At 38.5% G+C, this 25,690-nt stretch overlaps 1 protein-coding gene across 1 annotated transcript in view; it reads left to right on the top strand.

Moving 5' to 3' along the window:
- Positions 1–25,488, top strand: part of LOC140604500 (uncharacterized) — a 56,410-nt gene extending 30,922 nt beyond the window's left edge. The window contains exons 4-5 of the mRNA XM_072775745.1: positions 5,038–5,098; positions 25,237–25,488. Coding sequence (XP_072631846.1) covers positions 5,038–5,098; positions 25,237–25,273 — 98 coding nt within the window. The 3' untranslated portion in view covers positions 25,274–25,488. The remainder of the gene's footprint in view (positions 1–5,037; positions 5,099–25,236) is intronic.
- Positions 25,489–25,690: the final 202 nt, after the last annotated feature.

The raw sequence follows: 25,690 nt of genomic DNA, 5'->3' as shown, positions 1-25,690 counted from the left end.
GACTTCCAATATGTTGAATTTTATGTTGAATAAAAATGGCAAGTGTGGGTACCTTGTCTCATTCGTGATCTTAGAAGAAAAGCTTACAAACTTTCACTATTGCGTATAATGCCAGCCATGGGCTTGCCAAATATAACCTTTATTATGTTGAAGTTTGATTTATTCTATACCCAATTTGTTGAGAATTCTTATTATGAAAGAATGTTGAATTTTGTCAATGCTTTTTCTGCATACATTGAGATGATAATATGAATTTTATCTTTCTACTAATGTGATCACATTGGTTGATTCCATATATTGAGCCATCTTTTCATCTTAGAGCTGAATCTCACTTGATCATGGTGTATGATCCTTTTAATGTGCTGCTTAATTCAGTTTGCTATTATTTTGTTGAGAATTTTTGCATCTATATTCATCAGGGATATTGGTCTGTAGTTTTCTTATCTGGCCTTGGTGTCAGGGTAACACTGGACTCAAAATGAGTTTGAGAGTATTCCCTCCTCTTCAACTTTTTAGGAGAGTTTGAGAAGGATTGGTGTTGATTCTTCTTTAAATATCTGTAGAACTCGCCTGTGAAACCATCTGGGCCTAGGCTTCTCTTTGTTGGGAGGATTTTGGTTCTTGGTGTGGTTTTCTTGCTGTTGATCTATTTAGATTGTTTATTTCTTCATGATTCAGTCTTGGTAGCTTGTGTGTTTCTAGGAATTCATCCATTTCTAGGTTCCTGATGGTTTCTTATAAGTCTTTGTATTTCTGTGTTATCTGTTGCAATGCCTCCCCCTTCACTGATAATTTTAATTTGAGCCCTTTCTTATTTTTTTCTTGCCTACTTTAGCTAGACGATGTGCCAGTTTATTTTTTCAAAGAACCAGCTCTTAGTTTTGTTAATATTTCCTCTTCTCTTTTTTATGTATTTCTGCTCTAATGTCTGTGATTTATTCTTTATGCTAGCTTTGGGATTAGTTTGTTCTTCTTTTCCTGGTTCTTTGAGGTGCAATGTTAGGTTGTTTATGTTTGATCTTTCTTTTTTCTTAGTCTATGCACTATAGCTATAAACCTTCCTCTTAGAACTTCTTTTGCTGGGTCCCATAAATTTTGGTATATATTGCTATTTTCATTTGTCTCATTCAGCTCAGCTTGGAGTACTGGATAGGTCAGTTGATAGACCTGCTGACAGGTGGTCTTATTACTAGACTTTCCAGTTAGGCAAGACCACTGCCCAAGCTCTAAGGTTGAAAGAAGAGGGTGTTGCTGGCTGGGTTCCATGGTTGAGTGGGCCTTCTGGCTAGATTCCATGTTTAAGGGATGAAGGGGCTGGCCCTGGGCAGGCTTCCTGGCCAGGTGGGGCTGCTAGCTGTTTTGTGGTCAGGAAGGGCCACAAGTTGGGCTCTGCATTCACCTCTGGTCAGACAGGGTTGCAGGTTGTGTTCACTGTCATCACAATCCCATTTACTGGACTGCACATTTGGACAGGGCCATGGCCGAGTGTTCCACAGTTGCTCCTGGTAAGATGGCCTTAGGCTGTGCTCTGTGATCAGGTGGTGCCATAGGCTCTACCTTGAAGTTGGGCTGGGCTACTGGCTGAGCTTTACAGTCCACTAGGCTGTGGGCTGTGCTCTGCAGTTAGGAGGAGGGGTTGCTGGTTGGACCATCCAGTTGGGCTCTAGCTTTATCCTGCATTTGGGTGGGGCTGGAGACTGTACTTCATAGGGGCAGGATCGCTGTCTAGAGCAACCTTGTTGGGTGGGGCTGCAGATTATTCTCCATGATTGGGCATAGTTATTGGCTGGGCTGCCTGCCTAGGTAAGGCTACAGGTTGTGTTCAGCAATTGGGAAGGGCTGTACTCTTAGCTCAGCTGTCTCTGACACTGTTCAGAATGACTGTTCACATTTCCTTTGTATGTGGGGCTGGAGGCTATGCTAAAAGTTGTGCAGGGCTGCTGGCTTGGCTCTCTGCCTGAATGGGCTATAAGTTGGCTCCATGGCTTCCAGGCATCTGTGGCCATGCTTCCTGGAGGTATGGGATTAGAGGTTATGCTCAGCATTTGGGCAAGGCAGTGGATTTGTTCCTCTGCTGGGGCTGGGTCTTAGAATTGGGTCCACACTGGTAGAGCCTGTAGGCTTGAGATCCAAATCTGGTAGAACTGACAGTCAAGTTTCCTGGCTAGAGGAGCCCACTGGTTCAGGTCTGCTGACAGGCCGAACCACTGGATGGTATCTTTGCTTGGGGACTGCTTCAAGCAAGAACTTGGTCTACCAAGATTTGAATGCTGGTTGCTGTAAGCCCTGCCCCCTGCTCTGTCTCTGTCTGATTCTAGTGGTCAGACTCTGCAACTTCTCCCAGCAATCCTTATGAGGTGAGACCCAATGGGCCTCCTGGGAAGCTGTTCTGAAAGGCTGGGGAAGCTGGATGTCAGTCTTGGGTTCTTTTTTTCCCACTGGAGAAACTGTAGGCCTAGGGGAGCCTTCTTGGCGTGGCACTGTGCTGGCCTGAGAGAGGATTGATGTGTTCAAAGTGAAGCCACTTTTCTTACTCTTTTTTTAAAAAAATTATTTATTCATGAGACACACACACACACACACAGAGAGAGAGAGAGAGAGAGAGAGAGAGAGGTAGAGACATAGGCAGAGGGAGAAGCAGGCTCCATGCAGGGAGCCTGATGCGGCACTCGATCCTGGGACTCCAGGATCATGCCCTGAGCCAATGTCAGGTGCTAAACCGCTGAGCCACCCAGGGATCCCCTCTTACTATTTTAATGAGGTCTTTCTTGGTCTCTCTGCTCACCCCTAGCAGTGGTTCAGCCTCACCCCCAGGTTTTGGGATTTTCACAATGATGTTTGTGCCTAGTTGCTAGCTGACCTTATTGGAAGGGAGATCCAAGTTGGGAATGATCTGTAACCATCTTGATCCAGGAAAGTGAAATTTCTGTGGGAAAGGGATTGGTTTACCTTGTGTTTCTCAAGCACATCTTACCAGGAAACTCTTTTCTTACAGAGGCCCTTTTAATATCCATGTAACCCACTTTGAGAAATGTTGTCTAAGGCAATTCCCTAATGTGAAACAGAGTTAGAACCCCATAAAGTTTATTCACTTGTGTTTTCGCTCCAAAAATTTGGTAATCATAAATGATTAATATAAAATTTGTATTTGGCTTTTATAGAAATATTGTGATAAACTTCTCATTATATTAAAACTACATATTGTCACTACCTTAATTTTGTTATATTTTAATAATGTATTTAAAATTGTATTTTGCTCTAAGGAGAAATGTTTAACTGTCACTCATTTATTCAAGGTGTAAAAAGGCCATAAGCCTTGTTCACAGCTCCTGACTTATTCTTGCCACTATGTTCTGTTGCTAGAGTTAAGTGTCTCTGCTGCAGATTCTAATGGCAATAGCAAAAGATTCTAATCTTACTTTCTGATATTTGGAGGCTGCCAAACTTTCTGAATATTTTTTGGATGTATGAAAACTAATTTTCCATTCAAACAGCTGCTGTCTGCTTCCTTCAATTTGGCATTAATTTGGAAGGTAGAGAGTTTTGAGTCCACAGTCTTTAGATTAGCTGTGGGCTGGGTCCCTCATGATGATCTCTTTTAGACAAGATTCTTAGTCACCTGAATCCTTGTCATACCTGCAGCGATGTTATTCAATTTCATTTCATGCTAACATCAGACGCAGTGGGGTACTTCTGTTCCAGCTGTTCTCTACTGCTAATGTCAACTTTAGTATTTGATTTTTAATCTCACCAATGTTTTGTACACAGACTGCCTTTTTCCTTTGCTTTCTCAAGTTTTAAAAGGATTATAGATGGATCAGGAAAATCAAGTAAAGTTGTTGCTGTGGGTTTTTTTTTTTTTTTTGGTTTATTTTTAGTAAGTTCCCAAGAATATGACACTGTGGGCAATAATCAGTTCTGCAAAGGGATCTGACCTGCTTCCTGCAGATGCCTCTGGCCCATTCTCTAGTATCCTATCTAGTATGCTACCCTGGGGATTCTCTGTTGATGGTGCTTCATGGGTTGCTATGGAAACCCAGGGGGAACTCACACACGTGTAACCTGGAAATGTTGGGGCATTAACACTGGTTGGATGAACTTTGTCCAACATCAACTGGCATTGGGTAGATAAAATTTTTTTCTCTCTACTGACAGTTCTAAAACATACTTCATACAGTTTGTCAGATGGTTCTTTAGGACCAAGTTGTCAACATTGGAGGCCAACCTGATGACTGGTATTTGCAATGGCTCTTCCTCCTGGCCTGCTTTGCTGACACACTCACTCATACCTTTTCCTTGGTTTGGTAGATCCTTGTAAAGGCCTGACACATAGATCTTTGTCTCTAGCTCTACCTTCAGGGGAACCCATGTTAAGATAGTGACTAAGTTATAGTTTTGGCTACCATATTTCACAAAAATATAGGTTAATAAAAACAATAATCATTTTACGATTCTGAATTTATTTCTGAAATTAGTTTAGAGAGCTATAAACATTAGATCCAATTTTTCTTATACATTTAACAGTTTTCCTTTTGAAGAAGTAGGACTGCCTCAAAGCTGTATCCATTAGTTCTTTCTTCCATGCTTGGTCTTTAAGACTGTTCTAAGGAAATATCTTTAAGACATTTGGTAAAACTCAGCTTTAGTGAGTGACCCCAGCATATCCTGGTACTAGACTCACTGGGTGCTATCATAGACTTTCTTTCTTAGGACACTTGCTTTCCAGGTTATGGTGATGCCATCTTCTGACCTGCATAAATTATAAACATATATATATCAACATTTATTCTCTTTGGCTGAGCCTTTGTATTTTATATCCTGAAGAAGTAGTAAAAGAAGCCAAATAATATGAAAATTGAAATAAGGTTGAAGAAAAATGAGGGTAAAAAAATATCGAATACATGCCATTGGTCCTGGGCAGTGACAACAAGGACATTTCAATAGTATGTGTGCTTCCTGGTAGCCAAAGCAAAAGTATAAATAGGATAAGTAATGAAAATCACAGTGTCCATAAAAATTTTTTTACCTTCCTTCCAGGAAATTCATCTGTCTTCTACCAAGATCTAAGAAAATTTTTTCTGGATGTTCCATGGAAAAGGTGAGTATTATATGATCAGAAAATTAACATTCTTCATGACATACCTGCTCTATAGGTGCGAAGGACTTTATAGGACTGTTTCTTCTAATGTTGCCTAGTCAGCTCTCAGATGGTCACATTGACTAGGTAAGTGGAGGGCCTCTTACTTTTGAAGCTATCTTCCACAAATACAGTTTTTCCCAAATGAACTTTTGATGAGAATTGGGCTACCCTGGAGTTTGCCCTGAGAGGACATGTTGGGTCTAATTGGACGCAATATCACTCAAACATATGTCTCTTGGTATGATAAGGGCTTAACCTCTCTCACTGTTTTAGGTTTTAGGGTGAAAAATGAGTGATTTGTTCAACAATGAAACAGGACCGCATTGTCTAGACTGTAATAGATAATCTTTTATCCCTTTTAAGATCTCTCACATTCAGACAGACTGCACCTCTGTGACCATGTTAATGAGCTTGCTCTTGCATTTAGTTGAGTATTATCTGTTCTCTGTCTTTGTGATGTATCTGTGGGGATCTGGTTGTCCAACAGTCTTCCTACTTAAAATATTCCCTCAGGGGTATAAAATATTCCCTCAGTTGGGTGGCTCAGTGGTTGAGCATCTACCCAGGGCGTGATCCCAGGGTTTTGGGATCGAGTCTTGCATTAGACTCCTCACAGGGAGCCTGCTTCTTTTTCTCCCTCTGCCTATCTCTCTGCCTCTCTCTGTGTCTCTCATGAATAAAGACAATATTAAAAAATATATATTTCCTGAGTCCTTTTGGGGGCTCAGGTGGTTTGACTGGAGGATCCTCCCTGATGACATGACAGTCATCAGAGGAGGGCTAATTGTCTGGTGGAAATGTGTGTTCTGACACTGCTGCGAAGTGCAGCCTGCAGGACTGGGTACGCCAGGGAGTATGGAGACATATGCTGCACTTCTGGGTTGGTCATGATGTCCATTTTATCAGGAGCATCACAATCATTTCTCACAATATCTATGTGAGGGGAGGTGATGTCATCCCTGTTTTACAGATAACTAGCTGACAGATATTTATATTGATGGAGACTTCAGAAGTCAAACTTCTCATTGAGGAATTTTAAAAAAAATTTTCCAAGATAGTACTTTTTTCCCACTTCTGTCCATGGTTTTAGAACTTTCAAAACTAACTCAAATCTCAAATTTCCTGTAAAGTTGTTCCTGACCTCTGCTGATTGAGCATAATTTTCTTCCTTCAGATCCAGGGGAGCTTCATGCAAACCTTTATTTTAGAGTATGTTATAGTTATTGGCTATTGTGATATCCTTAAGGTCAGAGGCCAATCCTTTTTCATCTCTGTAAGCCTGTTGCCTTTCATGATATTTGAACATAGAGTTCCTTCCTGTGACTCTCTCCTAGTGATTAATTTATCCTGGAGCTTTCCTTTTCTTGTAAGGGATTATTATATATATGAGATCCCATTATAGAAACCAACATATATTTTTTGACAGACCATAAAAACCAGATTTGACTTTCTTTAACCTTTTAGAAAACTAGGAAATTTCACGCTTACATGAGAACCTCTAGAATTAGAGGAATACTCTAATTCCTCTTCATTAGAGGAATACTAATGAAGTCATGTGTTTGCAATGGGAAAGGTAGACAGTGATCTTCCCTGTCCTGACTTCTACCTTAAAAGCAGATACAAATATTGTGTTTCTATAGAGTGTTATTTGGTTGTGCTGGATCACAGTATATGGTTAATGGTTGGAAGTCATGAAGAGCTACATCCCTGGGCAGACACTGAATGGACCTTACTGCAAACAGTATTCTAGGTATCAGCTGGCCTGTGCCAAACAGTAAAGATGACTTTATTGAGGATTGAAGCTATTTACCCTAAGTCTTTGGTTTGGAGTTAGCTGTATCCATCTCCTCTCTCCTCTACTGACTGAGTAGAGGGATATAGCATTACTATGATCTGAAAGTTGGTGGTAGGATTAGTAGGGGAGAGTGGTTATGGTCTCTTAGATTGGGAAATTTGGGTGGAGCAAGTGGCTAGTCATTGTTAGAAAATAAAAGATTGAGGCGAGAGAAGCAATTTTGATAAAAGGAGATGGAAAAATTCATTATAGCTTGGTAGTACCTATTCTTAACCTGTTACCTTGAGATCTGAGACTGTTGGAAATAATCTGAGATTCTCAGAATCAAGGCCATATTTTGCTCAGTTTTGTATCCCTCAGATTAGGCAGAAATTATCAAGCAGATGGTAGACATTGTAAAAGATGTTTGCAATGGTACAGTAGAAAGTCTTGGGCTTTGGATCAAACGGATCTGTGTTTAAATCTTGATTTGACCACTTATCTGTGTGTTCTTGGGAAAAGTACTTAACCTATCTGACCTTCAGTTACCTTGTATATAGAAATGAGGATAGCACATATTGCATAGGTTTATATGAAAACTGAACGAGGTCTTGTTTGTAATGTGCCAACATAGAAAAAATGTTCAATAAATGAAACTTTATTTGATGACTAAATTTTTGATGAGTAAATAGAGGTCAATGCCTCCATTTTTCCTTATGTGAAATGTTCTTTTGCATTTTTTTTTGTGAAGGACAAAATAATAATAAAAATGTCTGCACAAGACCTAGACAAGGTGAAACAAATTCAAAATAGAAGAATAAGATGGGAGGAATCATTATACCTATTTTTAATACATATTAAGTTTCTATTATAATCAAGGCAGTGTGATATTGGTGAAAAGATAAACATATAGATCAATGGAATAGAATAGAGAATCCAGAGTTAGACCCACACAGATATGCCCAACTAATTTAAAAATTATTTAAAAAAAATTTAAATTGTGGTAAAAAACACATAAGATTTGCCACCTTAACTTATTTTTTTGCCACCTTAACACTTATTTTTAAGTGTGCAGTAGTGTTAAGCACATTCATATCGCACAACAGATCTCCAGAACTTTTTCTGCCCAACTAATTTTTGACAAAGATGCAAAAACAATTTATTGGCTGAAAGTTAGCCTTTGAACCATTGGTACTAGAACAATTGGACATTCATAGGCAAAAAAATGAAATTGACCTAAATCTCACACCTTATAATTAACTCAAAATGGATCATGGACTTAAGTGGAAAATGTTAAAATACTAAATTTTCAGTTAAAAAACTAGGAGAAACTCTTTTGGCACATTAGACTGGATGAAGATTTCATATATTTAACACCAAAAAGCATGATCCATAAAAGGAAAAATTGATAAGTTGACCTCATAAGAATTAAAAACTTTGGAAAACCCTGTGAAGAGGATTAAAAGCCACAGGCTGGCAGCTTCTTACTAGACATGTCTCCAGAAGCAAGGGAAACAAAAACCAAGATGAACTATTGGGACTTCACCAAGATAAAAAGCTTTTGCGTAGTGAAGGAAATAATGAACAATACTAAAAGGCAGCCTACGGAATGGGAGAAGATCTTTATAAATTGCATATCTGATAAAGGGTTAGCATCCAAAGTCTATAAAGAACTTATCAAACTCAACACTCCAAAACCAAATAATCCAGTTAAGAAATGGGCAGAAGACATATATAGACACTTTTCCAAAGAAGACATCCAGATGGCTAATAGACGCATGAAAAGATGCTTAACATCACTCATCAGCAAGGAAATACAAATCAAAACCATGATGAGATAACACCTCACACCTGTCAGAATGGCTAAAATTAACATCACAGGAAACAACAGATGTTGGCAAGGGTGCAGAGAAAGGGGAACCCTCTCACACTGTTGGTGGGAATGCAAGTGAGTGCAGCCACTCTGAAAGATAGTATAGAGGTTCCTCAAAAACTTAAACATGGAACTACCCTACAACCTGGCAATTTTCCTACTAGGTATTTACCCAAAGTATACAAAATACTGATTCAAAGGGGTACATGTACCCTGATATTTGTAGCAGCATTATCAATAATATCCAGATTATGTAGAGTCCAAACATCCATCAGCTGATAAATGGATAAAGAAGAAGTAGTATATATATATATATATATACAATGGAATATTACTCAGCTTTAAAAAGGAAGGAAATCTTGCCATTTGCAATGACATGGATTGAGCTAGAGAGTATAATGCTAAGTGAAGTAAGTCAGTCAGAGAAAGACAAATACCATACAATTTCACTCATATGTGGAATTTAAGAAGCAAAACAGATGAAATAGGGAGAGGGGAAAAAAGAGAGGGAGGCAAACCATAAGAGACTCTTAATGACAGAGAAACAAACAAGATTGATGGAGGGAGGTAGGTGGGGGATGGGCTAGATGGATGATGGGTATTAAAAAGGGCACTTGTGGGCATCTGGGTGGCTCAGTGGCTGAGCATCTACTTTTGGCTCAGGCATGATTCTTGGGTCCTGGGATCAAGTCCCACATCGGGTTCCCCGCAGGGAGTCTTCTTCCTCCGCCTATGTCTCTGCCTCTCTCTCTGTGTGTCTGTCATGAATAAATAAATAAAATCTTAAAAAAAAGGGAGACTTGTGATGAGCACTGGGTGTTATATGTAAGTGATGAATCACTAAATTCTACTCCTAGAACCAATATTACACTATATGTTAACTAGAATTTAAATGAGAACTTAAAAAAAATAAAAGCTACAGGCTGGGGAAAATATCTGCGAATGGCATATCTCACAAAGACTAGTATCTAGAATATACATAAGGACTCTCAAATGTCAACTGCAAAAAACACACACAATCCAATAGAAAATGGGCAAAAGACATGAACAGCCATTTCACTGAAGAGCATATGGCAAATAAGCACATGAAAAATGTGATGAGCACCATTAGCTATTAGGAAATATAAATTGAAACCACAGGGAGATACTATTACACACCTATTAGAATGGCAAAATAAAGAGTAGTGCCAAGACCAAATGTGGATGAGGATGCAGAGGAATTGGATCACTTGTACATTGCAGATAGGGATATAAAATGGACAGCCACTCTGGTAAAGCATATGGCAGTTTCATACAAAACTATACATGCATTTACCATATGGCCCAGCAATTGCACTCTTGGGTGTATTTATCCCAGAGAAAGTAAAACTTATGTTCATATGCAAACAAGTGTTTATAGCAGTTTTATTTGTAATAGCCCCAACTGGAACCAACTCATATGTCCTTAAATGGGTGAATGGTTAAGCAAACTGTGGTACATATTACCATGGATTGGTACTCAGCACGAAAAAGGAATGAAGCACTGATACACACTCAACAACTTGGATGAATCTTAAAGGAATTTTACTGAGTGAAAAGAAAACAATCTCAAAATGTTACATGCTATATGATTCCATTTATATGATATTCCTTTTTTTTTAAAAAAATTATTGACAGAGAAAGAGAGAGTAAGAGAGCATGCACACAAGCAGGGGGAGGGACAGGCAGAGGGAGAGGAAGAAGCAGGCTCCCAGTCCAGCAGGGAGCCCAATGCAAGGGTCAATCCCAGGACCCTGGGACCATGATCTGAGCCAAAGGCAGATGCTTAACTGGCTGAGCCACCCAGGCACCCCCATTTATATGATATTCCTTGAAATGACAGTTATAGAGATGGAAAATAGATTACATGTTGCCAGGACTTAGGGAGAGCGGAGGAGATATGATAGCTTTAACTATAAGATGGTAGCATTAAGAGATTCTCGTGATGGAACTCTTCTGAGTCTTGACTGTGTTGGTTGTCCACAAATCTACACATGTGGTAAGATTGCAGGGAACTAAACACGCACAAGCACCGGCATAAACAGAAATGAATGCATGCAAAACTGGTGAAATCTGAATAAAGCCAGTGGATTATATCAATAGCAATTTCCTGGTTGTGATATTGTACTATAGCTGTTTAAGATGCAACCTTTTGGGGAAACTGAGTGAAGGGGTTGTGGGATATCTCTGTGTCATTTCTTAGATTTACATTGGAATCTATAATGATCTCAAAACAAAAAGTAAAAAAAAAAAAGTCTGAGCTAGGTTGTAAACTACTACAAATGAAATGTAGATTTAGTGCAATCCCATTTTGGCTGGGCTTAGTAATAATAAGCACTTGAGTTTCAGAGTTGCGGGGTTTGAGAAGACTAAGGAATTCACTGTCTGGTTGGGAAGAAATCTGCATCTTCTAGAGCACTGCTGTCCAATAGACCTTTTTGTGATGCTGAAAATGTTCTATTTCTGCACTTCTATTTATTGTAGTCATCGTAGACATGTGGCTAATGTAACTGAGGAACTGAATTTTATATTTTATTTAATTTTAAGTAATTAAAATTTACATTGATATGGCACACGTGGCTAGTGCTACTGTACTGGATAGTGTAATTTTGGAGAAATGGTGGGTTCCAGAAACAAGAGGAAGTTTTCAGAGCACGGGCAGGTCAAAAGAGTTAATACAAACCACATTTTGTCATTGAAACATGGCAAGTTTAGATCAGAATAAAACATTTTTGGACTTTTGGAAGTCATTGAATCAGAGGGCTTTAAAGAAAAACAGACCTGGAGTGGAGAGGTGGCCTTCAGGGACAGTATTTTTCCTGTGACCTAGGGCAGTGGCTGTTCATTGGGGTTGGGCATCATGGTAAACTCCGGAGGAGAACTGAGAGACCATCTGAACATAAATTTCATGTAAGCAGTTCTGGACAAAACTAAATAGCATGTAACTTCGAATTCCCTAACTGGTACATCACATGTGTCCTGAGATTCTTTAGTTCTACAGGGTTAAGGACTATGGTGTATAGAAAGAATTCTGGTCTGCCAGTCACCCAAACCTGAATTCTAGGTGCTTGGTGGCTCAGGCCCTAACCATGAGATTCTGGGTCCCTCTCTGGGCCTCAATGAAAAGGTTTCACTACTGACTTTTAAGTTTCTTTCCAATTCTCAGGTTTTATTTTTTTTATTTATTTAGCATGCACACTTTAATCCATCAAATCTGGGAATCATCCGGGGAAGGCTTCAGTGGGTGAGGTGCTGAATGATAACAATAAATATTAGATGTAGAGATGCTCTTCCCCATCTCACTCCATTTCAAAGTGATGAAAGTGGAATTTATACTAATAGTAAAAAAAAAAAATGAGAAGAGAAATCTTCTTTTTGGGGTATTATCAGGATTGTGATACCATAAATGCAGGATTTGATTAATAAGACCCTCAGCTATCCATGCAAAATTATCCATGCATAATTTTTTAAAATTATAAGATTGGAAAAACCTGAGGATCCAGGGATGATTTCTTGTAAAAGATGATTTTTTTCTCAAGTCCTTTTTAGGGTCTTGGCTTCAGAGAGAAGAGTTCAGCTTAATGGAAAGTTTGCATATGTGGGACATATTTAGGTTTCCTAGGAATAAGAAACTCTGTTCCTGTGTCTCTAAATGCCTCTGGGGTTAGCTGTAAACAAGTTCCCTCAGGGTCTCTAGGACTTGACAGCACCAGGGGACATCTTATAATTTCTGCTGGCTTTAAAGGTGGCATTCGAAGGGATTTGATTTTCAAAGGAGAATGCTTTCAAAAGAGAATAAGTGCATAGGCCTCTTTCCCCCAAGGATCCAGAGCACATAATTGTCACTTTCCTGGGAAGAGCAGAAGTGGGACTGATGCTTTTCCCTCTCAAGGTTGAACTCAAGCCCCCTGACCCCCAGGCTAAGTTGTTCAGGGTCCCTCTGCTCTCTTGACTAATTATACTTCCTCTCTTGAGTCTGAAGTCTGGGCATTTAACAAATAGGATGGTGAGCAGATGGAAAAGACTGAAATCTTTGATGGAATTAAGTCCCAGAGATCCCAAGGAGAGTTTTGGTGAGGGAGCCTTTGGTTGTTACTCAGGTGTTAGGCAGATTTCAGTTGGAAAACTTCATGGCTAAAAATCCTTAGTCGATGGGAGGCTGTAAGCGCAGCAATCTGTTCTAGATAAACAGAGCAGGGAGCAAATGGATTTCACATGCACTGCTTGATTTGTGTTTTTACCTCTTCCTTGACATGTAGTTTGGTCGCCCCAGGAGCTGGGTGCATGGATAGCTGAGGGTCTTATTATTATTGTATAATCGTGCATCACTTCTTGTAAAATTTAGGGTTTTATTTTAGATTTTGGCTAAGACGACTTGTAGGTTCAGTATAACGTGGTAGGTCAAACTTTAACTCTATTCAACTGCTCTACCCACAAAAATGGATGCCTTTAAGCGAAGAGAATTAATTACTGAGATTAGCAGAGGACACATGGGATTTAGCCTTATGCTCCCAGCTGTGTTTTTTTTTTTTTTTTTTTTTCTTTTTGGTGAGGAGCAGGCAATCTAAACCAAGGTCAGGTGAGACATTGCTGTTTTGTCACTTCTTATCTTATATTCTGAAGTTCTCTTTCTTTTGGCTTGAATCACATGTGTGCCTGCATGTATGGCTGCGTGAATGCATGTATGCACATGCCTGTGTATGTGTACGTGTGTGTGTGTGTCTCTCTCTCTTAGACAGAGACTAAGAGATTTTTCTTTTTCTCTCCAAGCTTGCTGGCTCTTATCTCCTGATCTATTAATTTCTTCAGGCTAGTTTTTTTCTTGGCCAATCTTTACACAACACAGGGAATAAAGCCATGTTACAAAGGAATCCAGTTATTTTAACGGTGTAGAAGCCTTTTTAAAATCTGACTTGTTTTCATTAAGTCATTTTATGGGTTATGAAGAATGCATAGATTATTTTTTTGGGATACCCTCAAGTTGTGTCCTAATAATGAATTATTATCCTGAAATAGCAGTGATGTGCCATTATGAATTGTGGGCCTGTGCACATTTTCCACTAGTTATTCTTTTATGTAACAGTCATGCATTCTTTATCATGTCATTGGAATAAAGCTATGTGAATGTAGGGAGCACATATCCAGCTCAAGCTATTAATTTTCATTGCTATTGACCTTCTTAATTAATTACCATTTTAAGAAGCAAATTTTCTTCTGTCCATTTTTAATCTTACAGAGAATTGTGGATGGAGTTTAGGAAAATTTGCTCAGTTCTTTGGGAGATATCCAAATGCAAAAGCAGAAAAAGTGTTTGTCAGCCATTCAAAAAATTATTCAGATTCTCTGTTGTACTCAGAAACCTTGAAAATAGATCAATTTACATATGACATTTATTATAGCTATTTATAGTTTGATTTACAAAATATGCTCAGCATGCAAACTTACTGGATGCATACTAAATGAACTAATACTTAAAGGAATTTTTAACTAAAGATACAGTTTACGCTGAACTCTTGCTTCACCAGGTTTGGTTGAAATGTATGTGTTCTTGGATATGTCTTGTCAATAGAAAAGATAAATGCATGTGCCTTTATTAAAATAAAGCATGATATATTGAGGGATTAAAATGTAGGTTTTTAACTTTAATCCTATTACTTCCCTTGTTAAATTATAATTTAGAGTAAGTAATACCAGGCACTGCAGGAAATACAAGAGAAGTGTGAGACATGACCTCTTTGTTTGGAATCCTATGGTTTAGTTAGGGAGATATGACTAGCATGTGTGAAGCCATTGTTGCTGTCAGCAAGACAGTATGTAATTAGATGGAACATTGTGATGTTTGGATCATAATTACCAAAGAACTTCAGAGAAAAGAGAGAAGAATGTAGATTGGGATAATCAGAGTAGAGTTACAACTTGAACAACTTAAAATTCAAGCTTTTTTCGATTTCATTTGGGTCTTCAAAAAATAAAATCTATTCCATATTTCCTTTGGTTGAATCCCCTTCTAGAACTTCATTTAGGTGTATGTTCATCCTTCTTATTTTATCCTCTGTCTCTTAACCTCTGCCTGATATTTTCATCTTTTTTTTTTTATGTCTTTGAGATTCATGTTAAGCAATTTCCTCAGATCTATCTTTGTGTACATCAATTCTGGCTTTTTCTATGTTGATTCTGCTATTTAATGCATTTGCTGAATTTTATGATTTCAATGGCTATATATATTTTTTTATTCCTAGAAATTTTACTTATTTGTATTCAATATGTCTTCTTTCTGAGTTTTCTTTCCTGATTTTAATTTTTAAACAGTATACTGCTCTTAAGCTTTTTTTGCATATCTTCTTTTATGTCTTTAACCATTTAAAAATTTTACTTCTTTGTTTTGTCCTTAACTATTTTAAATATATTTATTTTTCTAGTCTTACTCAGATTGTTTAATTTTCTGAATTTATTGATGATCTAATCCTTTTTTTAAAGGATTTTATTTATTTATTCATGAGAGACACAGAGATTGAGAGAGAGAGAGAGAGAAAGAGAGAGGCAGAGGGAGAAGCAGGTTCCATGCAAGGAGCCTGACGTGGGACTTGATCCAGGGTCTCCAGGATCAGGCCCTGGGCTGAAGGCGGCGCTAAACCGCTGAGCCATCTGGGCTGCCTGATAATCTAATCCTATAGTTTATTGTACCCATTGTGGATAGATTTGTACTTATAGAATATTGCTCATGTATTTCCAATTAGTGGATTCAAGTGTATCTTCATTAGTACTTTATCTGTGGGACTCCTGTGTGGCCAGGATTGGGGACATAGCCTTTTAGGGTTGTTTAACATTAGTATTCCAGGATATTAACAACCTGGGGTGTATTTTTATGTTGATTTCTTGGTTTGAAGGGTTAGCACATGATGTGACTAGTATAAACTCAAACCAAATATCTGTGTATGGCCTAGCTCAGATATATGTATTTATAGGAGAGGCTGTTTTTCCCATTCATTGTTAGGCTTGAAAAAAGACAACTTTTTAGAGGTGTTCTCTGTGCTTCTGGTTGGTTTGTTTTGTTTTCCCTAATCCACCTTTCACGAGAGTACATCTTTAAAGGGTCCTAGGTTGAAGCAGACACCTGAATTCTAATTTCAACACAGACAAAAATATCAAAACCCCTAGGGTACCCAAAACTACTGTGATCCCTCTTCCTCTGGCCATTCAGAGTGATGTCAACTGGGAGGGTCACCTCTCTGATTTTCAGGAGCTTCTTATTTCTGGAAATTGAGAATTTTGTTTTCTTGCAAACTCTCCTACACTTTTAAAGAATGCTTGTAATATTTTATGCAGCATTGTAGAACAAAGATTTTCAGTATTCTTCCTCCTTAGAAGCAGAAATCCTTAATTCCTTACTAATTCTCTTCATAAGGGACATTTTAAATCTTGTTAAACTTTTGAGCTTCATAACTGCAATTAACCCTTTGCTTTCTAACATTATCGATGCATTTCTCTCTCTCTCTCTCTTTTTAAAGATTTTATTTATGTATTCATGAGAGACACAGAGAGAGGCAGAGACACAGGCAGAGGGAGAAGCAGGCTCCATGCAGGGAGTCCAATGTAGGACTCAATCCAGGACTCTGGGATTGCGCCCTGAGTCGAAGGCAGATGCTCAACCACTGAGCTACCCAGGCGCCCCTGAATCTCTCTTTTTGGGGTATCCTTTTGTTTCCTTGAAATAAACATGGATCTCCTCCATTTGAAAACCATTTTTGCTTGCCTGCCTTTTCTTTTTCTGCTAATTCTTTTCTGCTTTTCACAGCTGAAGCCATTGATAAAGTATAGTAATGGTACTATACTGTGATTTGGGGCACCTGGGTCGCACAATCAGCTAAGCATCCGACTTTTGATTCCAGCTCAGGTCGTGATCTCAGGATCGTGAGATCTAGAGTCCTGTGTTGGGCTCCACACTCAGCGTGGAATCTGCTTTAGATTCTCCCTCTCTTCCTCTGCCCTCCCCTCCCACTCACTCTCCCAGATAAATAAATCTTTTAAAAAATTCATGAGATTTGTATTATCTGATTATCAACTCATTTCTGAATGTCTTATGATACAGCTTTCATATCTAGCATGGTACTGACACTGTTCTCTCTGTCACCAGTGACAACATACGTGGTACACCCAGCAGGCTTTTCTCTTCTGCTGGATCTCACAGTCTTGCTTCTCTGAGGTTTTCATATTGACTATCTCCTGTTTTAAACTGTATTTCTTTGAGCCGCATGCCATAATATTGTTCTAAATCTCTTTTGTCTTCCTCTTACCTATCTAGACCCCTTTTCGGTGACTTCTTCTTGAATTCTTCTCATCCAATAATTATTTATGGCAGATGGCAGATGGTTTTTCTCTTCTTGATTCTATGGTGTTCTTTTTTTTTTTTTTTTCAATATCTTCATTTCCATGTCATTTTTGCAGATGGTTCACAAATCTCTACCTTTAACCTAAAATTCCTGTTTTACAGTTGTGGCTCAGATACTTTCCCCTGAATATCCTGCCGACATGCCTATATCATTGGATTTAAAACCAAACTCATGCTTTTTCCATCCCCAATAACCTTGTGATTTACGTAATTCTGTCTGTTATTATTTTGTCTCCTGAGCTTAAAAAATGATTAGAGAAATCTTTCATTCCTGTCAAATTTTTCGTTTCATTTTCTCTCTGATTTATTCCTTATTTGCCAATCTATTGTATCTCTCCCTGTTTGTATCATTCTGTACTATTTGTCTTCTAAGTGGTCTGGGTACACACTTACTTTTCTATAATCCATTCCACCCATCATGTTGAGAATTGCCTATTTAATTCACCAATGCTATGCCATTCCCCAGCTTAAAAACCGTAAATGATTTCCAGATACTAACAAGATTAACCCCAAACTCCTTATTCCAGTGGTAACAACAACAACAAAAAAAAACCTGGAGAATCCAGTGCTGTTGTGCTGGGTCTGACTTTTGCTTTACTACTAATTAGTTTTGTGAACATGGTGAAATCAGTGGTCACCGGTAAAAGGTCTTTTTCCTCTAAAATGAAATACTTGCAAAAGAAAAATAATTACAAGAGACTTTTCCAAAGGAGGAGAATCAAATGGCCAATAAAATATGAATAGATGCTCAAATAAAATGAGATATGACTATATACCACCAGGACAGAGCAAATAAAGAAGATAGATAATACCAGATTTTGACAAGGATGTGCATGCAGCAACAGGAAGTTTTATACACAGGATCCCTGGGTGTCTCAGTGGTTTGGCGCCTGCCTTCAGCCCAGGGCATGATCCTGGAGTTCTGGGATCGAGTCCCACGTCGGGCTCCTTGCTTGGAGCCTGCTTCTCTCTCTGCCTGTGTCCCTACATCTCTCTCTCTCCCTCCCTCCCTCTCTCCCTCCCTCTCTCTCTCTCTGTGTCTCATGAATAAAACCTTAAAAAAAAAGTAAGTTTTATACACTGCTGGTCCACGAACAAGCAATTCTATTCCTAGGTATATACTTAGCAGAAATGTTTGCATATATTCACCAAAGGGCATATACAAACATGTTCACAACAGTACTATTCAAATTAACCAAAGACTTGAAATTACCTGCAAATAATAGGTTGGGTGAATAAATTGTGGCACATTCACAGATTGAAGAGTATTTAGCAGCAAGAATGGAAAAACATGGATGAATCTCATAAACATGATCACAGCAGCTAGACACATAAGAGTACCTGCCATAATGTGCAAAAACAGGGGAGACTTATCTGTGCTGTGGTTACCCTTGAGGATAGGATACCAAATGGAAGGAGCACAAGTTGGTTCTGTAGTATTGGTAGGGTCTTTTCTTTGGTCCTATGTCTGGATACATGGATGTGTTCAGTTTGTGAAAATTTATTGAGCTGCATTCCTATGCTATGTGCACTCCTGGTATATATAGTTTCCTTTAATAAAAGATTTTAAAATAATGACTCAGGGGAGCTATGAACAATGGTAGCAATGAGATAAACAGCCTCTCCAAGTCTTCTCCCTAAATGATGTGAAATAATTTCATACCTATAAAAATTTTATGAAAACCACTTCTCAACATTAATGTAAATAATGCCAAAACCGTAAAGTACCTGTGAATAAAAAGAGAAAAATCAATAAGTACCAGTGCTATGGCCTGTGTGGTCCCTTCTCACACCATGGGTGTTCATGGCAGGCAGAGGCTGATGGAAGGAGATTATAGGACCCACAGGAGACTAGTGGAGAGGCCTGTGGGTGAGTTGGAATAACCACCCATAAGATGGCATTCACCATAAAAAGGTAACCAGGCAGATCAGAGCATGACAGCAGAGAAAGGATTTCTGTGTATTCAGGTCTTAAAGGACAAGGTAGACCTTAAAAAAAAAAAAAAGGGACCAGACGTGCAATTTAAAGGGACACACTGTTTTAAAGGAAAAATCTGATTTCAAAGGATAGTCTTCTGGGAGTAAAAAGCTTCTGGGGGCGGGGGGCAGAAAGAGGCAAAAGGGAAGGAAGAATCACCCTTGGGAAATCAAGTGGTAAAGGAGAAAAGATGAAAAAGGAAGAAATTTCCTGTCCTATAAGACAGAAGAGATTAAAAATACTGGAAGCCTTCCAACCTCTTCACCACCAGGAAAACAGTCCGACAAAACCCCACTTAAGTACTTGAGCATCTCTAAGCTGGAAAGGAATTAAACTAGGAACCTTCTAAACTGCTGCAATCTCGTAAAAATGAACAAAAGGAAAGTTTACAGAGAAATATTTCAGAAAATCAGGAAATGAATTTGCATGCAAATCAACTGAGTAAAATTCCCCTCCTCAAAAACAGCCATGAAGCAGAAGAAAATTGTTAAGTCTACACTCCCATGATGAATGAAATATACTGAAACAGGCATTTGCAGATATGAATAACCACATTAAATCTGAAAGCCAAAAACTAAAAGTAGAAAAGGACAGAAAAGAAGAAAAATGAAAAGAAAAAAAAAGGAGAGAGAAAAAAAGAAAAAAAGTTAATTAAACTCAGGAAAGAAATGGAAGAAAAAAATTATCTCAGAAATGAAGAACAAATTACAAGATGCACAAGGGAAAATGGACCAAATGAACATTTAATTAAAGGCAGGAAAACAGCCAAGGGAATAGCAATGAGTAAAGAAAAAAGTAAAAAGGCTCAGAAAGTCATAGAAATGGAAGACAGGCAAAAAAAAAAAAAAAAAAAAAAAAAAAAAAAAGATAAATACTCATGTTATCTGAGGACCAGAGGAGGAAAAATAAAACAATGGAACAGATCTCATATTTAAAATTATAATCCAAGAAATCTTCCAGAAGAAGATTTATTCCAGGACCCTGAGATCATGACCTGAGCTGATGGCAGTTGCTCAACCGACTGAGCCACCCAAGCAGGTACCCCAAGACTAGCATCAGACTATCAAAACCAACATACAAAGCAAGGCAACAATGGATATTTTTGTATTCCTACATACATCTCCTTCAGCTTTGTGCTGGGATGCAGTTAAAGTTGCTTAGAAACAACTTTGATCCTTTCCAATCTTGCTTTTATAATTTGCTAGGTGGTTCTGGAGCAGTATTTAGTGCAGGGCTGGTTCATTTCCCACTACTGATGCTGGACTATTCTGAGAACTCTCCCTAGAGTTTGTCCCCGGGGAGTTTGTCCAGCTTGACTGGTGGGGATAGGCTCTACCCTCCGCTCTGTGTGAGTACTTCCTCCCCTAATCTTTTGGATGATCCTTTTTCTTGACTTGTGTGGTTCTTCATTATGCGTGCACTGATCAGTACTCTGCTGAACGTTTGGAGGGACCCTCTGCAGATTTCTGGGGTTCTCTCTCTGCTCTAGCATTCTATTTAATGAACTCTAGCTACTTTGATCCCCCGAACTCTTAGTTCTGTCTCAACTCAGGGAATCCCCTGGCTCTGCCTCAGTCACCCCTCCCCATGCCAAGGCATGGAAATCCTTTCAAGGCAACAAGCCCAGGCAACTGTAGGGCTCAACTCATTTGTTTCCTGATTCTTGGAGATCACTGTCATTTGTTCATTGCCTGATGTCCAGTGTCTTGAAAATACTTGTTTCTTGTATTGTTCTGATGATAATTTTCTGGCTTTGGGAATTATACTATGGCTATGTAAGATGTTAACATCAGGGAAAGCTAGGTGAAGAGTGTACCGAAATTTTCTGTACTACTTTTGCAACTTTCTGTAAGTCTGCATTTGAATTAAAAAATTAAAAGTATTTTAAAATGAAGAGTTTCACTTAACACTTTTAAAGTTATTTAAAGCACTTAGATTCTTTTTATCTTTTTATTTTTAACTCTCTTGCATATTAGTCTTCCCTTAAGTCTTATAATTGAGCATTGTGTTTTAAAATTTCTATCTCTGCGCATGCATTCAGAAGAATGCCATTTTTTAAAGAAAAATGCCAGTCTTAATCAAATTTTCTCCTTTGCATATTCCATCTGTATCTTCTTACCTTGAGACCCAACTTAAATACCTGTCCTATGGGGTCTTAAACCCTAGCTGGAAGAGATTTAACTTTATATAAACACTAGAAGCACTTTGCTTATATTATAATGTGGAATGTAAGACTGCAATTTTAATCAGTAAAAGGGGTTCATAAATGAATGATCCCTCTTTTATATATGTTTGGTGTATAGTTAGGTGACTGAGCCCTGAGTCTTGAGGATGGATTAGATTTGAAAGGCTAGAGAGAAGGAAAGAAAAGATATTTCATGTAAGAATATTATCATGGGCAAAGGCATGGTACAGAAATATGCATGGTAGAAGCAAGGACAAGGAATGCTGAGGAGAGGACTCTATTAATTATATTACCATCTCTTTAGAAAGAATATTAGAAAGGAAATTCTGATTTGGAAGAGGAGCAGAAAGATTTTTGGATTTATTGGTAATACAATCTTGGAAAACCTCTTAGCTATCTCTGGGCCTCAATGTTCTCATCTGTAAAACACAAATAACAGAACATACTTCATAGGATATTTGTGAAAAACTATTTAAAATGTAAGGTAAAGTTCTTTGGCAACTAAGTATAAGATGATGCATGATTTATATATATATATATATATATATATATATATATTTTAAGATTTTTAAAATTTATTCATTCATGAGAGACAGAGAGAGAAGAGAGAGAGAGACAGAGACACAGGCAGAGGGAGAAGCAGGCTCCATGCAGTGAGCCTGACGTGGGAATTGATCCCGGGTCTCCAGAATCACGTTCTGGGTAGAAGGCGGCGCTAAACTGCTGAGCCATCCAGGCTGCCCTGATTTATATTTTTTAACTTCTTGTTTTATATCTAGAATAAAATGTATACAAAATAATTTGCTTTTAAAAAAATGAGTAACTATTGAATCTTGTTTGAAGATAGATGTTTTCTTAGAGGATCTGATTGTAACAAAGTGCTTGCAAAGATTAAAATTCTCTTTTCTCTGCTTCTTTGCTTCTTTAGTAAGTGAAGAGCTAAGAAATCACATCATTCTAGAATACTTGATAATAACTACTCCCCTGACTGAGCTCAGTGAGTATAAGCATCTTGAACACACTTAGTGTTTCTCTTTGGACAGTAATTCAATTTTGGGTCATAGAGTCTTTTTTTAGAAGGGTGGGTGAGGCCTCTCCAAGAGTTATCAAAGGTTGGGGTATGACAAGTAGCAATCCTATCCAGGGAAATGGAATGCAATAGAGCTCTTTGTGTTTTAAGGATTAAAAAGAAAACCAGGGATCCCTGGGTGGCGCAGCGGTTTAGCGCCTGCCTTTGGCCCAGGGCGCGATCCTGGAGACCCGGGATCGAATCCCACGTCGGGCTCCCGGTGCATGGAGCCTGCTTCTCCCTCTCTGCCTATGTCTCTGCCTCTCTCTCTCTCTCTCTCTCTCTGTGACTATCATAAATAAATAAAAATTAAAAAAAAAAAGAAAAGAAAACCAGCCAAATACTTAACGGTAAATTCTTGGGCATCAAGTTGAAGAATGGAGGTCCTAGAATCAGCTGGCACACCAAGATGGTTTTGGATGTGGATTGCAAGTGCTGAGCATGCAGAGCCACACCTCTGTGGTCCAAAGAAGGGGCTTCTGGCCAATCCAGCACTTGGACTGTGGAGTTACTTTCTGTTGAAGAACTGCACCATGTGCCATGTGCTGGAATTTGGATCAGAGGTGAATCATCACCAGGTAGATTAGCATCCTCAGTGACCATAAAGAATCAGTCTTCAACAGTGACACTGTGGCAGCGAGAAGCAATGCTGTCAGTTTATTGGACTGGTCCCATTCTTTTCTTGCCTGACTCTGGGGCTAGACTATTTCCTCCAACCCTAAAAGTTTCAGGCCAGCATAAATCCAGTTGATTTGTTGACAACTGGCTCTGTGGGAAGAAGAAGCCCTTATTTATAACATTGCCAATCTTCACGGTATAAATACTTCCACCAGGGCAGATTTCAGGTACCAATGTGGTGTCACTGAACATGCTGTTAGGAAGGGATGTGACCCAGTCCACCATTATGTAGTATTTCCACCATAGGTAAAAATAACCTGAAAAGCATTTATATAACAGTGAAATATAGTGTAGTGATTAAGAAGTGATGAGTTTAATATTTATTGCCTTTGTTTTTAATATACCATTGACCTTTGGACAACATAGGAGTTAGAGGCACTATCCCCCTTCCCTCACCCCATGCATGAATATGAACATATAACTTTTGAATCCCTCAACACTTAATTACCAGTAGCCTCCTGCTGACTGGAAGCCTTACTGATAACATAAACAGTTGATTAACACGTGTTTTGTATGTTATACATAATATATACTGTATTCTTCTAATCAAGTAAGAGGAAAGAAAATGTTATTAAAAATATTGTAAAGAAGAAAAAGTACATTTATAGTACTGTACTGCACTTATCAGAAAAAATCCAAATGTAAGTGGATCTGGGCAGTCCAGACCTGTGTTGTTCAAGATTCAATTGTCATTTACTTCTTAATTTACATAATTTAATTTTCAATAATGGCTGTATTTGACAACAGCCTTGAAAAATTCCTGAAAACTTAACAGTTAGCCCTCATGAGCTGATGAGAGCTAGCTCCAGCACATCATTGGATAAATCCGTGAGGATTTGGGTTGGAAGGGACCTTAAAGTTGAGATAATAGGCTTGAGATAAAATTGGAAAAATGACAGGTAAAATTGCTTTTGTATGTTTATATTCATATAGGTAATACAGTATTGGGTCTCAAATCCCTCAAACCTGAGACAAAATAGTGAAAAAGGACATGGCTTTGAAGATTTAATGACCCCAAAAGTCTAGATATACTTTTTCTTAAGTCCTGAATGTTCAGAATCCCTGAGCATTTAGACAGAGTTGGATTGCTTCCCTCATTGGAATGAGGTCCCTTTATTATCAGAGTTCCTATCCTGTTTATTCAGACTGTTTTTCTGTGAAGGAGACATGGCAGTGCATATTTTTGTTATGGCTAATGTCATGCTTCCTTAGGACAGTGGCCAGAGAGATAAATTAGCTGACTTGACTGAGCTGGACCCAGTGACGTATCCAACTCAAATCCATGTGGTTCTGTTCAGACCTTCTTTCATTCACTCAACAGACATCTAGAGCCCCTACTATGTGCCAGGAATTGTATTAGCATCAGGAATATAAAAATGAACAAGATGTGAATTATGCCTTAAAGGTGCTGGCAGTGTCTCTTCCATTTACCTTGTACGGGAATGAGCACCCCAGGGAAGTAGAGGTGAAGTGATGGAAATGTTCTCATGGAAAGGGATCCTGGTTTGGGTCACCATTGTGGTCCTATTAGAGCACTGTGTTTTAAACATTAGGATTGAAATGTCTGACTATCTTCATTGTCAAACTTCCCCTCATTCTATCATAGTGACTCTTCTTAAAATGCTCCCCTTATACCGCTATTGGAGTATTTGGAGCAAATATGAAAATTAAGTTTTTAGAGGTTAGCCAACCAGGTCATGGAGAAATGAGGCAAAGGAGAAGGAGGCCAATGATGAGGGCTCAGTCTGGAGCAGAGAGCCAAGTCTGGGAAAGGCAGACCCAGACCAGCTGGTGTTTGGGGGCCTTGGATAGTTATGGACCATAGGAAGATGCTGGAGGGGAGAAAGAATAGAGAGAGATATTGGTAATAAATTTGTCCATTTCTCATTGTTGCCTACCCAGGTTCTGCTTTTGGTTCATCAAAGTGATATGATACATTGATTAAGATCTGCTTTGAAACTTAGGAGATACGTTCAGAGCCCTGAGTTTTTATTTAAGAGATTTTATGACCTCTGTCAAATCATGAACCCCTTTGAACCTTTATTTCTTCATCCATAAAATGGGAGTAATAACAGTAATAACTATATTATATAACTATAAGCTCTATAAATATTTGTTTCATTTCTCTCTAGACATCCAAAAGGACAAGCATTGAGGCATAGAAAGTAGTCTCGAATTCTCCATCTACATTGATAGTACCATCTAGCAGCTATCTATATAAGAATTATGTGGCTGAAATCAACTGTTCACTTTGCTAGGATTGCTGCTCAGTCAAGTGGCTATTAGCAGAAATGAGTTACCTGCTACTGCTTCTACTGAAAAGGACATCTTGATTATGGTGCCTGTGAGTTTCCCGATTAAAATAAACCTAAGTGATTATTGTCATTAAACTGCTCTTCTATTATCATGGGTATAAGATGTAGGGAAGCAGATCTGGACTGAATATAACATAGGAGAGGTTTTCTAATTATTACTGTTTTCTGAAAGTACAGTGACCTGAAGTAAGTTCAGAGTCCTGGTTGTCTTCAAGAACTTGGGTTTCCACTTACCCAAAATGGAACAGAAAGTTCATCCAAATTACTTTCC

Source organism: Canis lupus, chromosome 15, assembly GCF_048164855.1.
Source record: "Canis lupus baileyi chromosome 15, mCanLup2.hap1, whole genome shotgun sequence".
NCBI classification, from domain to species: domain Eukaryota; kingdom Metazoa; phylum Chordata; class Mammalia; order Carnivora; family Canidae; genus Canis; species Canis lupus.
This window is presented reverse-complemented; position numbering and strand designations above follow the sequence as displayed.